Source organism: Erythrolamprus reginae, chromosome Z, assembly GCF_031021105.1.
Source record: "Erythrolamprus reginae isolate rEryReg1 chromosome Z, rEryReg1.hap1, whole genome shotgun sequence".
NCBI classification, from domain to species: domain Eukaryota; kingdom Metazoa; phylum Chordata; class Lepidosauria; order Squamata; family Dipsadidae; genus Erythrolamprus; species Erythrolamprus reginae.
In genome coordinates this window covers 146,931,186-146,948,032 of record NC_091963.1, presented here as the reverse complement: position 1 = coordinate 146,948,032, position 16,847 = coordinate 146,931,186, and the positions used below count along the sequence as shown (strand labels likewise).

General features: G+C 43.9%; 1 protein-coding gene across 1 annotated transcript in view; it reads left to right on the top strand.

Annotated features, from left to right (window-relative positions):
- The first annotated feature begins 4,426 nt into the window (after window positions 1-4,426).
- CDH24 (cadherin 24) overlaps window positions 4,427-16,847 on the top strand; it is a 32,046-nt gene continuing 19,625 nt past the window's right edge. The window contains exons 1-4 of the mRNA XM_070728943.1: window positions 4,427-4,645; window positions 8,749-9,043; window positions 15,017-15,136; window positions 16,353-16,520. Of these exons, the coding sequence (XP_070585044.1) occupies window positions 4,427-4,645; window positions 8,749-9,043; window positions 15,017-15,136; window positions 16,353-16,520 (802 nt within the window). The remainder of the gene's footprint in view (window positions 4,646-8,748; window positions 9,044-15,016; window positions 15,137-16,352; window positions 16,521-16,847) is intronic.

Here is a 16,847-nt window from a genome sequence, read left to right as displayed (position 1 = left end):
TAATAATAATAATAATAATAATAATAATAGTGAAGGCCCTTCTCCTCACTCCCACTAGAGCAGGCCTCTCCAAACCTGTCAACTTTTTGTGGACTTTGACTTGTCAGTGGGATTTAAATTATTTAACCACTAGTTCGGCCCAGAGTCAGGTTGGCTATTGTGGAAGCAGTTATGGGCTGCAGCCAATATGGGCCAATAAAACATCCCGGTAGCGAAAATCAAGCTATGCATTTGTGTGTGTGTGTGTGTTTAATATAACAACCAGTTCACATGAACCGGTGCGAACTGGCTAAATCCCGTCACCGATAACATTTCCTTGCTCTGGTGGGTCAGACAGACATTGTCAATTAAAGCTGGCCAGTGGGTGGGCGCGCGCATCGGCGCAAGATCCAGCTTTTGCGCACGCACTGGAAGCCAAATCTCACATGAGGATGTGCATGTGAGTGAGATTTCGGCAATTTTCACCGATTCTTTGCTTCCACACGTGTGTAAGCAAAAATGTTGGCGAAAATTGCCAAAATCTTGCTCGTGTGCACATCCTCACAAAATTTGGGTTCCGGCGCATGCGCAAAAGCTAAATCTCATGCCAATGTGCACGTGCCCACTTGCCGGAAGCCTGCACATTCACGCCAGTCACCGGGATGAGCCTGCCACGACAGCCAACCCAACCCTGGGTGTACCAGTTGTCGTTTGGCGGGCCCCAGGGGAAGAGCCTTCTCTTTGGCAGCCCCGGGCCTCTGGAACCAACTCCCCCCGGAGATTAAAATTGCCCCCACCCTCCCTGTCTTTCGTAAACTACTCAAGACTCATTTATACCGCCAGGCATGGGGGAGTTGAGATATTCCTTCCCCCTTACAAGTTATGCATGGTATGTCTGTGTGTATGTTTGGTTTTTATAATAAGGTTTTTTAGTTGTTTTATTATTGGATTGTCACATGCTGTTTTTATCGTTGTTGTTAGCCGCCCCAAGTCTGCGGAGAGGGGCGGCATACAAATCCAATAAATCAGTGATTTTCAACCTTTTTTGAGCCGCGGCACATTTTTTACATTTACAAAATCCTGGGGCACACCACCAACCAAAATGACACAAAATGACACCCTAAGACACTCTCCTCTCTTTTTCCATCCCTGTCTCCTCCCCCCATTTTGTGTGTGTGTGTGTGTACACATTCTTGAACCATTTCCAAAAACAGGTGAGGGCTGGGGGGTTTTTTTTCTCTCTTATTCTTTGGGTGCTTTTTATCATATGCTTTAAATCAAGAGTCACTTCTCTCTTTCTTTTGTTTCTCTCTCTTTCCTCTCATTCTGTCTCAATCATTTTCTCATTTCTCTTTTTTCCCTCCCCTTTTTGCTCATTTCTCTCTCTCTCCTTTCCTTCCTCTGATTTTCTCTCTTTCTTTCTCTGTTGCTTTCTTTCTCTCTTGATTTTTTTCTCTCTCACTCTTTCTCTCTCACACACACTCTCTCTTGCTTTCTTTCTTGCTTTCTTTCTCTCTCTCTCGCTTTCTTTCTCTCACACTCTTGCTTTCTCTCTTTTCTTTCTCTCTTGCTTTCTCTCTCTCTTGCTTTCTCTCTCTTTCTCTCTCTCTTGCTTTCTTTCTCTCTTGCTTTCTCGCTCTCTCTTTCTCTCTTTTTCTCTCTCTCTTGCTTTCTTTCTCTCTCTCTCAGCAAAAAGTTGTGAGACTGAAACCTGAGCTTCCTTCTTCGCGGCACACCTGACCGTGTCTCGCGGCACACTAGTGTGCCACGGCACACTGGTTGAAAAACACTGCAATAAATTATTATTATTATTATTATTATTATTATTATTATTATTATTATTATTATTATTATTACTCCCCCACACCCCCATTATCAAAATGGATCCCAGATGCTGCGCTGCAATGGAGACATGGGCACTGAAGCAGCCGGCATGAGGGAAGGAGGAGAAGCATGGAGAATAAAGCAGAAGCTCCGTTTCCCGTTTCTCCGTTGCAGCGGTTCCATCGCGTTTTCCTGTGTTGTGTCCAGAGAAGCCTGTTGAAAAAGAAAACTTTCTTGCGAGTTCAATCAATCTTCTTGCGAGAAGCTTTCTTTTACAGCGGGCTTCCTTGGACACAACACTGAGGAATGCGATGGAGCTACAAGCCCCAGGTAGGACGCGCATCTCATGGCCCACCCCACTACTCTGCCCTGCCCCACCTCTTTTGACTGCAGGTGTGTGTATGTGTGTGTATGTATGATTTAACAACTGGTTCACACGAACCGGTATGAACCGGTTAAATCCCATCACCGATAGCGTTTCATTGCTCTGGTGGGTCAGACAGACGTCTGACTCACCAATTAAAAATGGCTCTTTGGTTAAATCAATGGCTGGAAATACGGAAACCCAAAGTCAGCCAGATTTATTTATTCACTCGTTTATTGGATTTCTAGGCCGTCCTTCTCCAGCGGACTCAGGGCGGATTACATAACAAAATCAATACAAAAGTACAAAATATAAGAAACCCAATATAAAATCTAATCTAAAAACCCCAAACAATTAAAACAATTAAAATGTTGTAAGCTGTCCCCAGTTGAGAAGAGCGGCATAGAAATCTAAATAAATAAATACAATACAATACAATACAATTCAATGCAACATTCATCTAAAATCCATCACAATCATTCACTCATACTGCCAGCCGGAGCACGGTGGCAACACTAAAAGGCCCCAGGCCTGCTGGCACAGTTTTTTTATTAGAGCCTTGTGAAAGGCCAGGAGGGTGGGGGCAGTGCGACTCTCTGGGGAGAGTGGATTCCAAAGGGCTGGGGCTGCCACAGAAAAGGCCCTTCCACTAGGCCCCGCCAGGCAGCATTGTCTGGCTGATGGGAGCTGGAGAAGGCCGACTCTGCTGCTGGGCTACATGAGGCAGTAGACAATCCCGTAAATAATCCAGTAAATAATTCTAAGTCATGTGGGCCTTTATAGCTAATAACCAATACAGTGGTACCTCTACTTAAGAATGCCTCTACTTGAGAACGTTTCTAGATAAGAACCGGGTGTTCAAGATTTTTTTTGCCTCTTCTTAAGAACCATTTTCTACTTAAGAACCTGAGCCCAGAAAAATTTCCCAGGAAATTTGAGAGCGGCATGAAGGCCCGGCCAGTTTCCTGCCATTCCCCCTGGGTTTCTCTCTCTGGTGCAGTGCATGGGAGGCAGCCTCGTTCCAGGTGTATGGGAGGTGCATACTCCTCCTCGCCACCTCAGAGTCAAACTTTAAGCCTTAAAGTTTTGGATTTTTTTGATTCCCCTCCCCTCCCCTTCTTCCTTCAGCAGTGACTGTCCTCCTCCTCTTCTTCCTCCTCCTCCTCCACCTCCCACACAAATTCTGAGCTTTTATTTCTTTCCTAATAGGTTTGCACGCATTAATTGCCTTTACATTGATTCCTATGGGAAAAATTGCTTCTACTTACCAACGTTTCTACTTAAGAAACTGGTCACGGAACGAATTAAGTTCTTAAGTGTTGTGGTTAGCTCTGGCCCTGCTCCTGCCCCAAGGACTGTGGATGTAGGGGAGACATCCACATGCTGCAGGCCTGTTTTGCCCCCAGTGGAATCTGCTGAGGAAGGCTCCTCTGACCAAGAAGACATGAGTGACAGGGAGGAGGAGAGTGTGGCAGACAGCTCAGAAGGAGATCAATTATCTAGCTCCTCCTTGGATTCAGAACAAGAGTTAATGATACAGCCACGCATGAGGAGAGCGATGCATAGGCAGCAACAATTGAGAGATTATTATCAAAGAAAATGAGGCCACCTGTGGTTGGGTGGGGCTGTGGTGATTAGTGAGGCTGCTATAAAGAGCAGCCTGTGGGTTTGGCCATTGTGGAGGATTATCTGATCATTGTGTTTCGTGACTGCTTTACTGACTTTGACCTTTTGTATACTGATTTTTCCCCGCTTTGAAACTAAACCAGAGGCAAAGTGTGTGTCACTTTGTGAAAGAAGGATTGTGAATTGCCTCACAGCTGCAAGCTAAGTATCACAGAACTGATAAGGGACTTGTACAAATTACCAGTTTGTTTGGAGACAGACGAGTGCTCTTGGCTATACCAAAAGGGGGCTTGGTTTAATTATAATTTTCATTAAAAAGAACATTGTTTTGAATTTTCAAATGTGTGTGTGTCTGAAATTTGTACCTGTGAATTTTTGGGAGGATTCTACCAGAGAGCCCGACAGAACATTAAGTAGAGGTACCACTGTACTTTAAATTGTGTTTGGAGACCAGCAGATGGTCTGACGGTGTGTTCTTGTGAGGATCGATCATGGTTGGGGGCTATGTTTGATCTCCAATCTTCTTCCTTGTGTCCAGGTCCATCCCCCCCTCGATGGGGTAACCGATCCTCATGGGCCATGCAGAAGAAATGAACGTCCTCTCGCAAGAAGATTGAACCTTAGGGACGAGCCATGGTCAGCTTCTTACAGCTTCTCCTCGCTTGGCTGGGAGGTTGCGGTTGCGCAGGCCGTCTGATGCCCCCCAACCAAGGAGCTAAGAACGGATCCTTCCGGGGAAACCTGTCTCAGCGTTGGGAGCGGCCTCTCTTCAGGACCCGTCGCAGTTGGGTGTGGAACCAGTTCTTCGTCATTGAGGAGTATTCCGGTCCCGAACCTGTCCTAATCGGAAGGGTGAGCCCTTGAACCCTCGGCCTTTGAGGGGGGGAGACATAGAATTTGTAGTTTTCAGGTATCCTCGTTTTCTGCAAATTTTGACCCAGGTTGGATTTACCCCACTTTCAGGGTCCAGGATTCAGTGAAGGCGGCTTTGTCTTCGGCGTTACTGGTGTGCTCTCTGAGGCCGTCACGGGCGCTCACCACCCGTCGGTGTGAGATTTCGCTTCTGCGCATGCGCAGCAAGAGAAATCTCATGCAAGGACATGCGCACAAGCAAGGTTTTGCCAATTTTCACCGATATTTTTGCTTCCGTGCATGCAAAAAAACAAAAAAACCCAGCAAAAATCACTAAAATGTCCCTCGTGCAAACATCTTCATGCGAAATTTTGCTTGCTGCGCATGCGCAGAAGCAAAATCTTGCACAGGGCTGCACATGTGCGCGTCAGGGATGCGCAGCTGCATGCACATCCCAGGTTTCCCTACCGGGACGGAGCACCAAATAATGTAAGCTGGAACCCATTACTGTCTGGATTCAAATCCTTTATGAAGTTTTTCTTTCTTTGGAGATTCTTCCTTCTTGCTCTTTATATAGAATGCTGGTGAGACCACATTTGGAGTACAGTACTGTGTTCAGTTCTGGAGACCTCACCTACAAAAAGATATTGACAAAATTGAACGGGTCCAAAGACGGGCTACAAGAATGGTGGAAGGTCTTAAGCATAAAACGTATCAGGAAAGACTTCATGAACTCAATCTGTATAGTCTGGAGGACAGAAGGAAAAGGGGGGAAATGATCGAAAGATTTAAATAGGTTTAAGGGTCAAATAAGGTTCAGGAGGGAAGTGTTTTTAATAGGAAAGTGAACACAAGAACAAGGGGACACAATCTGAAGTTAGTTGGGGGAAAGATCAAAAGCAACATGAGAAAATATTATTTTACTGAAAGAGTAGTAGATCCTTGGAACAAACTTCCAGCAGACGTGGTAGATAAATCCACAGTAACTGAATTGAAACATGCCTGGGATAAACATAGATCCATCCTATGATAAAATACAAAAAATAGTATAAGGGCAGACTAGATGGACCATGAGGTCTTTTTCTGCCGTCAGACTTCTATGTTTCTATGTTTGAATTTTCCGCTGAAATTCTCCCGGTCAATTCTACCACGGATCTTGCATTTTTAGAAGTGGATGCAAACTTTCCCAAACTTTTCATTCTGATCTTATCTTCCTGGAATTATCCTCCCGGGGGAGGGGGAGGAAATATTTAAAATTCCGTATTCAATCAAAGGCCAGCTCAGAATCAATAAACGGTCCACTAATTGGATGCTGAATACAGATGAAAATATATACTGTGTAATAGACAGTCTTAATTCAAACTTGTTCTTGGTCTAGAAATCCTGAGGTCAATCCTTGCCTGAGCTGTGAATTCATTACAACAACAGTTGCTGGCCTTCAAAGGCAGTTTAATACAGAGCAATGATTGGCCAAGGGTGGCAGGCAGAATAAAAGCAAAAAACCCACACTCACACCTAATGTCTTAACAGAATAGCAGAGTTGGAAGAGACCTTGGAGGTCTTCTAGTCCAGCCCCCTACTTGAGTGGGAAACCTTATCCCATTTCAGATAAAACGTTCCTTTAAAACTTCCGGTGTTGGCACGCCCATGATTTCCAGTGGCAGGTCATTCTACTGATTAATTGTTCTCATGGTCAGGAAATTTCTCCTTAAAAGAGGCTACTCTCCTTAATTAATTCAGATTAATAAGAGTTGGAAGGTAGTTGGTAGGTCATCTAGTCCAACCCCAAGCAGAGGACCCTACACCATTTCTGACAAAGAGTAGTCCAGTCTCTTCTTGAAACCGCCAGTGATAGAAGCTAAAAACGCCCTCCCAGAGCCTCTGTACGAGGCAAAAATCAGCTGGCCAGCACGCATGTGCATTTTAGAGCTGAGCTAGGGCAACGGCTCGTGTACCAGCAGATATGGCTCCATGTGCCACTTGTGGCACCCGTGCCATAGGTTCACCATCACTGGTGTAGAACCTCCTGCTTGAGCTGGGGGTTGGACTAGATGAGCTACAAGGTCCCTTCCAACTCTACTAAGTAATCTAATCTAAATCTAAGTAATCTCTACCAGTCTCTACTAGTAATCTCTACTAGTAATCTGAATCTAAGTGGCGTGCATAAGTGCACTAGTGTGCCTTCCGTCCCCTGTCCAGTTGTCTCTCCTTATCTCCTTTATCTTTTCTTCCTTTCATATATCTTCTCCTCTATTTTTATATCTTTTCTTCTATCCTTTTCTTTATATATATTACTACATGTCTATTCTCTTCAATGTGTATTGTGCATTGGACAAAACAAACCAACAAAAAATAAAATAAAATAATAAAATAAAATAAAATAATAAAATAAAATAAAATAATAAAAAATAAAATAAAATAAAATAAAATAATAAAAAATAAAATAAAATGAAATAATAAAAAATAATAATAAATAAATAAAATAAATAATAAAATAAAATAAAATAAAATAAAATAAAAAGCTTTAGCCTCCCCTAATCATCTTGGTTGCTTTTCTCTGCACTCTCAACATCTTTTTTTATATCGTGGCGACTAAAACTGGGTGCAATGCTCCAAGAGTGGTCTTAATCCAAGCATCATAAAGTGGTCATAATGCTTCACATGATCTTGATTCCACACCTCTCTTGAGTACCAACTGATTCTTCTACCTGGAGTCCTTGGGTTTGGATGACCTTCTTGTAATGTGGTCTATTGCAACTTCAAGTCATAGGAAGCCCTCAGCTGGAGAGGATTGGAAATTTCAGGAAATTTCATCATCAGGAAATTTCCTGACTATGAGGACAATTGAATTAGTGGAATGAGTTGCCTTCAGATGTTGTGGGTGCTCAATCACTGGAAGTTTTCAAGAAGTATGTTTGCCGTGATGTAAAAAATACGTGGAGTCTCTGGGAAGAGTGCAGAGAAGAGCAACAAAGATAATTAGGGGACTGGATGCTAAAACATGTAATGTATGATTGCAGGGACTGGGTATGTCCAGTTTAATGAAAAGAAGGACTAAGAGACACATGACAGCAGACTTTCAATACCTGAATTTAAGGAATTGTCATTCTAGGTCCATTCCCTTGAATAGAATAGAATAACAGAGTTGGAAGGGATCTTGGAGGTCTTCTAGTCCAACTCCCTTACACCACTTCAGACAAATGGTTATCCAACATCTTCTTAAAAACTTCCAGTGTTGGAGCAGCCACATCTTTAGGCAAGCTGTTCCACGGATGAATTGTTCTGTTGGGAAATTTCTCCATAGCTCTAAGTTGCTTCTCTCCTTGATTAGTTTCCACCCATTGCTTCTTGTCCTATCCTCAGGTGCTTTCTCAGGGATTGAAGAAGAGGGAATCAAACTCTTCTCCAAAACACCTGAGGGTAGGACAAGAAGCAATGGGTGAAAACTAATCCAGGAGAGAAGCAACCTGGAAGTAAGGATACATTTCCTGATAGTTAGAACAATTAATCCAGAAGTTGTAAATGCTCCAACACTGGAAGTTTTTAGGAAGAGGTTGGATAAGTGGTGGTGTAGGGTTTCCTGCTTAACAGAGGGTTGGATTAGAGAACCTCCAAAGTCCCTTCCATCTCTATTTTATGTTCTAAGTAATTGGACAGCCATTTGTCCATAGAGCAGAGAATTGGACTAGAAGACTACCAAGGTAGAGAGTCGGGGTGGCGCAGCAGGTAGAGTGCTGTACTGCAGGCCACTGAAGGTGACTGTAGATCTGTAGGTCAGCGGTTCAAATCTCATCACCGGCTCAAGGTTGACTCAGCCTTCCATCCTTCCAAGGTGGGTAAAATGAGGACCCGGATTGTGGGGGCAATAGGCTGGGTCTGTTAAATAGTGTATTGTGAACATGTAAGCCACCCTGAGTCTAAGGAGAAGGGCGGCATAAAAATTGAATTAATAATAATAATAATAATAATAATAATAATAATAATGGTCCCTTCCAACACTATTATTCTGTACTCATCTCAAGAAGACTGGCCAATCTGATCTTACTCTACCGATCATGTTGGCCAACGTCCATGCTCGTACCTCTCTTCCTTCTCTTTGGCAGTTGCACACGGACGTCGATCATGGGGAGGGACGCATCAAGTACGTCTTGACCGGAGAAGGGGCCGGCACGGTCTTTGTCATCGATGAGAAGACGGGCAACATCCATGTCACCAAGACGTTGGATCGAGAGGAGAAGGCGCAGTACACGTTACTGGCCCAAGCGGTGGACCGGGCCTCCAACCGGCCTCTGGAACCCCCCTCCGAGTTCATTATCAAAGTCCAGGACATTAATGACAATCCACCGGTCTTCCTGCAGGGCCCCTATCATGCCACTGTGCCAGAAATGAGCAATGTCGGTGAGTTGGTTGCGATGAAAGTCAGGAGAACCTCTGCAGATGACCCATGCAATTCCCGCGGAATTCCCAAGAGGGGTATCCCTTCCCTTCCCTACCAGATCACAAATGTCAACACAGGCTCCCAGGCATGTGCTTTACTTGTGGACATGCCTTCCATGTCCTGCCTTAAAAACGTGGCTAAATAGGATGGCAATTACGTCAGGGCGGGCCCACTTTGCCGTCGCTGCAACCAGTTCGCTTTAACTGATCTGCACTGGTAGAATGCCACCTTTATTCTTTATCACAACAGGAAGGGACTTCTAATTTCTTTTCCCAATGGGAAATTGGACTGTATTCGTAGGAAAAGCAAGTAGGATGCTTGGCTGCATAGCTAGAGGTATAACAAGCAGGAAGAGGGAGATTGTGATCCCGCTATATAGAGCACTAGTGAAACCACATTTGGAATACTGTGTTCAGTTCTGGAGACCTCACCTACAAAAAGATATGGACAAAATTGAACGGGTCCAAAGACGGGCTACAAGAATGATGGAAGGTCTGAAGCATAAAGCGTATCAGGAAAGACTTCATGAACTCCATGTGTATAGTCTGGAGGACAGAAGGAAAAGGGGGGGACATGATCGAAACATTTAAATATGTTAAAGGGTTAAATAAGGTTCAGGAGGGAAGTGTTTTTAATAGGAAAGTGAACACAAGAACAAGGGGACACAATCTGAAGTTAGTTGAGGGAAAGATCAAAGGCAACATGAGAAAATATTATTTTACTGAAAGAGTAGTAGATCCTTGGAACAAACTTCCAGCAGACGTGGTTGGTAAATCATAGAAACATAGAAGTCTGACGGCAGAAAAAGACCTCATGGTCCATCTAGTCTGCCCTTATACTATTTTCTGTATTTTATCTTAGGATGGATCTATGTTTATCCCAGGCATGTTTCAATTCAGTTACTGTGGATTTATAGAATAGAGTAGAATAGAATAGATGGAATGAAATGGAATGGGATACAATACAATAAAAAGGATACAATAAGAATAGAATAGAATAGACAGATAGAATGGAATGGAATAGAATAGAATTAGAATAGAGTGGGGTGGAGTTGAATGGAAAGGAATAGAATAGAATAGAATAGTTGATGGCACGCAATGGAATACAATGGAATGCAATGCAATATAATAGAGAACAGAACAGAATTCTTCATTGGCCAAGTGTGATTGGACACAAGGAATTTGTGCATAAGCTCTCAGTGTGCGTACAAGTAACTAATGATAAATCGTGATCATCATAATAAAATGCATTCAACATAATCATAAGTGATAGTCATAGAATCATAGGATACTAAATAAGCAATCAACATAAATCACCCTGGGATTCTCAATGAAACAATTCAAAGATACAAGCATAGTCATAAGAAGAGAAGGAAATAGGTCATGGGAAAAGGGGCGAAGAATAATAGTAATAAAAGCTTTCTAGATATTTTGACATTGTTGTGAGAATAGGTTGTCTAGCAGAGTGACGGCTGGGAAGGAGTTGCTATGATTTATGTCCAGAATGTGGGAGGAATATAGATATTGTCACAGCCCTCTTTCTGACCCATGGAATACACAGGTCCTCAATGAAAGGCAGGTGGGTTGCAACTGGTTTCTTCTGCGGTCTTAACTATCCATTGAAGCCTGTGTTGGTCTTGTTGGGTTGCAGAACTGAACCAGACAGTAACAGAGGTGCAGATGACAGACTCAGTGATTCCTCTGTAGAACTGGATCAGCAGCTCCTTGGGCAGTTTGAGCTTCCTGAGCTGGCACACAAAGAACATTCTTTGTTGTGCTTTTTCGATGACGTTTTGGATGTTGGGTGTCAGTGTTTAAGTCTTTGGAATATTACAGAGCTCACAAATGACCTTTCTCGACACAGTTGTTAAATGAATTCTTAACAGTTGTTATATTAGGAACACAGTTGTTAAGTGAATATTGCTTCCCTGTCGGTTGTCAGGAGGCCAAGGGTCTGAATTTTCGATCACATTCAATGGTTGTAAGTCTTAAAAACGGTCCTAAGTCAATTTTTTTTAGCGGTATTGTAACTTCAAATAGTCACTAAGTGAATTGTTGTCACTCGAGGACTACCTGTATTGTGTCTTTTTCTGGCTAAAGGTAGATTCCAATCCAGCCAGTTGAATTATTTCTGATTCAAGGTGTGTTTTGACACCCAGCTTCCAGGCTAATTCTGCCACCCCCTTAAATATATTGTGTGAACAGAGACTTAATTAAAAAAGCCAATTTATAGTGAGGCGTGTTGACATTATCTGTCAACATTATGATATTATTGAGCTGGAATGGGTTTCCTTCCTGAATTATAATTGAAGAATGCACAAGGATTCTTAACAACCCAAAATGTTGGCTTAGCCTTAGTCCATTGTTCTTCACACTCGCAATTTGAAGATATGTTAACTTCAACTCCTAGAATTCACCAGCCAGTGTGTGTGGACTTCAACTCCCAGAACTCTCAAAACAGCAATTTGGCTGGAGGATTCTGGGAGTTGAAGTCCACCTAGGCTAAAGTGGCCAAGTTTTGAGAAATACTGCATATTTAAGTTGTTGTTCTGACTTTGAATTGCTCTGAGAAATACTAATTTAACTAATGGAAATTACTTCACCAGTTTCAAGGTATTCTATTCAGTCCACACATGCTGGCTGGGGAATTCTGGGAGTTGAAGTCCCAGAATTGTGAGCCGCTCCGTGTCTTCGGGGAGGGGTGGCATACAAGTCTAATAAATTATTAATTATTATAAGTCCACACATACTGGCTGGGGAATTCTGGGAGTTGAAGTCTGCCAATCTAAAAGTATTCCAGGTTTGAGAAACACACTGATCTAAAATCTATTTATTTTACAGTTGTTTAGCAAACAACCTGCATTGAGTTGGGGATGATCTCAATTCCCTCCCCAGCCTTCTCTTTGTAGATCTAACTGTTCTCGGCTTCTTTTTAAATTGAGATTGTTGCACGTTTGATTGTTTCTGGAGGTTTTGATCTATGTTGCTATGGGAGATCTTTTTGAACTGTTTTTCTGTTGTAAGCCTCTGGGCAGACCAGGTGTTATATTTTTTAAGAACTTAACTGTTCCCTAGGAATAATAGAGCACAGGCTGGCCGCAGGTTGCCAGAAAAAAGAAAATAAACCAGTCCTTCCCTAATGGAATGAATGGATTTAGCAGCGGAATTTTGGCTTTTCCAGAGTGGGTGAAACCTTTTGTTTGCTTGGGGCTATTTTTTTCCCCTCCCGAATTCCAAACATTGGCTGTTGAATTTGCTAAAGAGATGTTGTAGATTTTGGGCTGGGAACCTCTAAGGTTCCTTTCCAAAATTACTTTTGTGCTTGTATGACGGGGCTGCTGGATTTTTGACGTGAACCCCGTGTTGTGGGCTGTCAGTGTCTGCTGAATGCTATACTGTAAACCAGGGGTGGGCAATTAATTTTGCCATGGGGCCGCATGAGAAATTGGGATGGTTTTAGAGGGCCGGACTAATATAATTAACTCAGTTCTACCCAATACTGTATATCTGTGTACCACTCCTGTACTGCTCACAGTTAGGGGGGATTTTTTCGGCGCTGACCACTCTAGAGACCCACTCCCTGGCCTGACCTAAACACCCAGATCCATTCTACAGACCCCTAATTGTTTGCTTTACGGCAACATGGTACACCACAATCACTGCGCTGGAGTGTTTGCATGGTTTCTGTGCTCGGCTGCTCTCGGTAGGAGGTCGGGATCCGCTCCAGCGCGAGGATGAAAGAGCTCACCGCGTCTGCCGGGACTCCTCTGGTTCCTGCTTTCCTCGTGATTCATCAGCAGACGCGGTGGGCTCTTTCATCCTTGCACTGGAGCGGACCCCGCCCTCCGTGGACCAGTCACAGATAGCTGGTGGGCTGGATGCAGCCTGCGGGCCGCCCCTTGTCCAGGTCAGCTGTAAACTGTTGCATAAAAGTAGGCTGGAATGAAAGAGAAACTTTATTTCTTTATTGTTAGAGTTGGAAGGGACCATGTGGGTCATCAAGTCCAACCCCCTGTCTAAGCAGGAACCCTACAGCATCCCAGCCAAATGGCAGTCCAATTTCCTCTTTAAAATGTTCAGAGTGTTGGAGTTCATAACGTCCGCTGGTAGGTTGTTCCACTGGTTTATCATTCTGACCACCAGGAAGTTCTTCCTTATTTCCAGGTTGAATCTCTCCTTGGTCAGCTTCCAGCCGTTGTTATTCGTCCGGCCCTCTGGTGCCCTGGAGAATAAAGTGATCCCCTCCTCTCTGTGGCAACCCCTCGTATACCTGTAGACTGCTATCATGTCCGCTCTGGCCCTCCTTTTCTCTAGGCTATCCATGCCCAGTTCCCGCAGTCTCTCTTCGTAAGTCTTGGTTTCTAGACCCCTGATCATTTTGGTTGCTCTTTTCTGCACCTTCTCCAGAGTTTCAATGTCTTTTTTGAAGTGTGGTGACCAGACTTCCTATCGGGGGGACAATTAATCAGTGGAACAGCTTGCCACCAGAAATTGTGAGCGCTACCATCACTGGTAAGAAGAGACTGAACAGTCTTGTCTGAAATGGTGTAGGCTTTCCTACTTGAGCAAGGCTGGACGAGAAGACCTCCAAGATCCCTTCCAGCTTCTCTTCTCTTCTTCTATTCTTTATTCTCTCCTATCCTCTTTTATTCTCTTCTCTTCTTTATTTCTTCTCTTATTCTACATGTGTAAAGAGCATACTTGGAATGTTACATCTATTTTAATTGCCACAACATAAAAACAGATGTCCACTTTATCAGGTGTCTTCATATTGTGGTGACCCCCAACCATAAAATAATAAATTATTAGGAAACTCAGGGTTGGGTTCTAACTTACTTTGCGGCTGGTTCTTTCCTCGTGTGCTACATGGCTGTGCCTGATGGTCATGCAAGTGCTTTGCATGCACATCGTGTTCAGTGGAAATTTTTTTTACAAAGTCAAAACAAATATAAAAAACAAGGTGGCGATGCACTTGCAGTGCCAGAAACTCAGTTTCTGCGCATGCTCAGAAGTTCCCATGCTACAGATATTTTTTTAGGAGTAGTCTATTTGCATCTGTCTGCATTGGTTGCCAATCAGTTTCCGGTCACAATTCAAAGTGTTCGTTATGACCTATAAAGCCCTTCATGGCACCGGACCAGATTATCTCCGGGACCGCCTTCTGCCACACGAATCCCAGCAACCAGTTAGATCCCACAGAGTTGGCCTTCTCTGGGTCCCGTCAACTAAACAATGTCGTTTGGCAGGACCCAGGGGAAGAGCCTTCTCTGTGGTGGCCCTGGCCCTCTGGAACCAACTCCCCCCAGAGATTAGAATTGCCCCCACCCTCCTCGCCTTTCGTAAGCTCCTTAAAACCCACCTCTGCCGTCAGGCATGGGGGAACTGAGATATTCTTTCCCCCTAGGCCTCTACAATTTATGCATGGTATGTTTGTATGTATGTTTGGTTTTATAATAAGGGTTTTTTAGTTGTTTTAGTATTGGATTGTTACATGCTGTTTTTATCACTGTTGTTAGCCGCCCCGAGTCCATGGAGAGGGGTGGCATACAAATCAAATCAAATCAAATCAATCAATAAATAGATAAATAAATGGATAAATGGATGGATAAATGAATGGATAAATGAATGGATAAATGAATGGATAAATGAATGGATAAATGGATAAATAAACAAACAAACAAACAAACAAACAAACAAATCTGGGTGGACCCACCTGGAGACAGATAGAGGAGTGGTGTCTCAATTGCTAAGACCATCAAAAATATCACTTTTCCGATAGTCTTAGGTGGCTCCCGTGAAAGGTTCGTTTGACCCCCAAAGGGCTCGCGACCCACAGGTTGAGAACCACTGCTCGGAACGATCCTGGATTCTCTTTCCTGCTACCCTTCACACAACTAGCCCCCTCTTCTTCTTCTCCCACTTCGTCCCCCTCAGGTACGTCCGTGATCCAGGTGACAGCCCATGATGCCGACGACCCGACCTACGGGAACAGCGCCAGGCTGGTCTATACGGTACTCGAGGGCTTGCCGTTCTTCTCCGTCGACCCCCAGACGGGTACACAATAGGAAGGGGGCGATAGCTTTGGGGAGGAAGGAAGGGCTGCAAATGTCACAACCACCCCATTGTAGGGGGAAAAGAAGTGAGGGTTGAGGGAAACTAAGTCGGTGGGGATGGCCTGGTGCAGGGGTAGGCAAAGTTGGCTCTTCTATGACATGTGGACTTCAACTCCCAGAATTCCTGAGCTAGCATGATTGGCTCAGGAATTCTGGGAGTTGAAGTCCACAAGTCATGGAAGAGCCAACTTTGCCTACCCTGGCCTGGTGGGACAGGAGCAGATGCTCTGAACTTTACAGATGTGGAGGAGCTGGCAACATGCGCTCTTCACTTTCTTAGCTCTGGGTAGACATCTCCTGATTTTTTGAGACCAAGGCTTAATGGAGCTCCTGGGGGTTACTGGATAGGTGCCACTGGCTGGAGAAGATGCCTTCTTTTCTTCTCTGTTGGAACTGTTGACGTAGTAGAAAAAGAAGCTCCTTCTTAGAGCATTCATCCATCTACATTTATTCAATCAGCTTTCTGCCCACCCATCGTTCCATCCATCCTTTCATCGTTCCATCCACCGATCCATCCACACCCAACCATCTGTTGATCCATCCTTCCATCCAACCAACCACCCTTCCATCCATTCTTCCCATCCAGTGATCAATCCACCCATCATCTTTCCATGTATACATCCTTCCCATCCCTCCCTCCCTTCATATCTATCTATCCATCCATCCTTTCTTCCTCCCTCACTTCCACTCTTTCATCCATCCCTTTCTGTCTATCCATTCTTCCCATCTCTTCCTCAGCCATTCATCCATCCATCCACCCTTCCTTCCTTCCTTCCTCTCTTCCATCCATCCCTTTCCATCTATCCATTCTTCCCATCTCTTTCTCAAGCCTTCCTTCCTTCCTTCCTTCCTTCCTTCCTTCCTTCCTTCAACTCTTCTATCCATCCCTTTCCCTCTATCCATTCTTTTCATCCCTCCCACCCTCCATCTTTCCATCTCCATCCTACTCATCACCTGAGCCAGTGAAAGTTTTGGTTCAGCCGCCCATGTTCTCCCCATATAACTGATGTGCACCTGGCGTGCTCAGCCAGGTTGTCTCCTCCAAGATCTTAGCTTCCACCCTTTCTCCATCATGGGATGGGACTCAAATGCCCTTTTCCTATCGGCCAATTCTCCTTCTCTGAGTCTTCTCTTTCTTCCTCCCCCCGTGATTTTAGGTGTGATTCGGACAGCCACTCCCAACATGGACCGGGAGACTCAACAGGAATTCCTTGTTGTGGTGCAGGCCAAGGACATGGGAGGCCACACTGGTGGACTTTCTGGGAGCACAACGGTCACTGTTACACTTAGTGACGTCAACGATAACCCTCCCCGCTTCCCACAGAGTAAGTGAGAAAGAGCCACTTAGAACAAGCGCATATTAACATGCTAAATTTGACCTGCGATTTTCAGGATAGACAAAGCAATAAGACATAGTACAAGGATAGATTAAATAATGATATGTAAACCTACATAAGAGTTTCAATAATTTATGTTGAAGATTTGGAAGTTTGAAGAGAAATGGATTGTTTCTCTAGTTTTTAATCAAACCCTTTCTTTTCTTTTTTTTCCCTTATAATTTTTTTGTTTTTTATTTTTGTTTTTCTTTTTCCTTGTTCTGGAAATTTTGTTGTTTTTTCCCTATGTTTTTGTCTTTTGGCTCTTTTTTATCA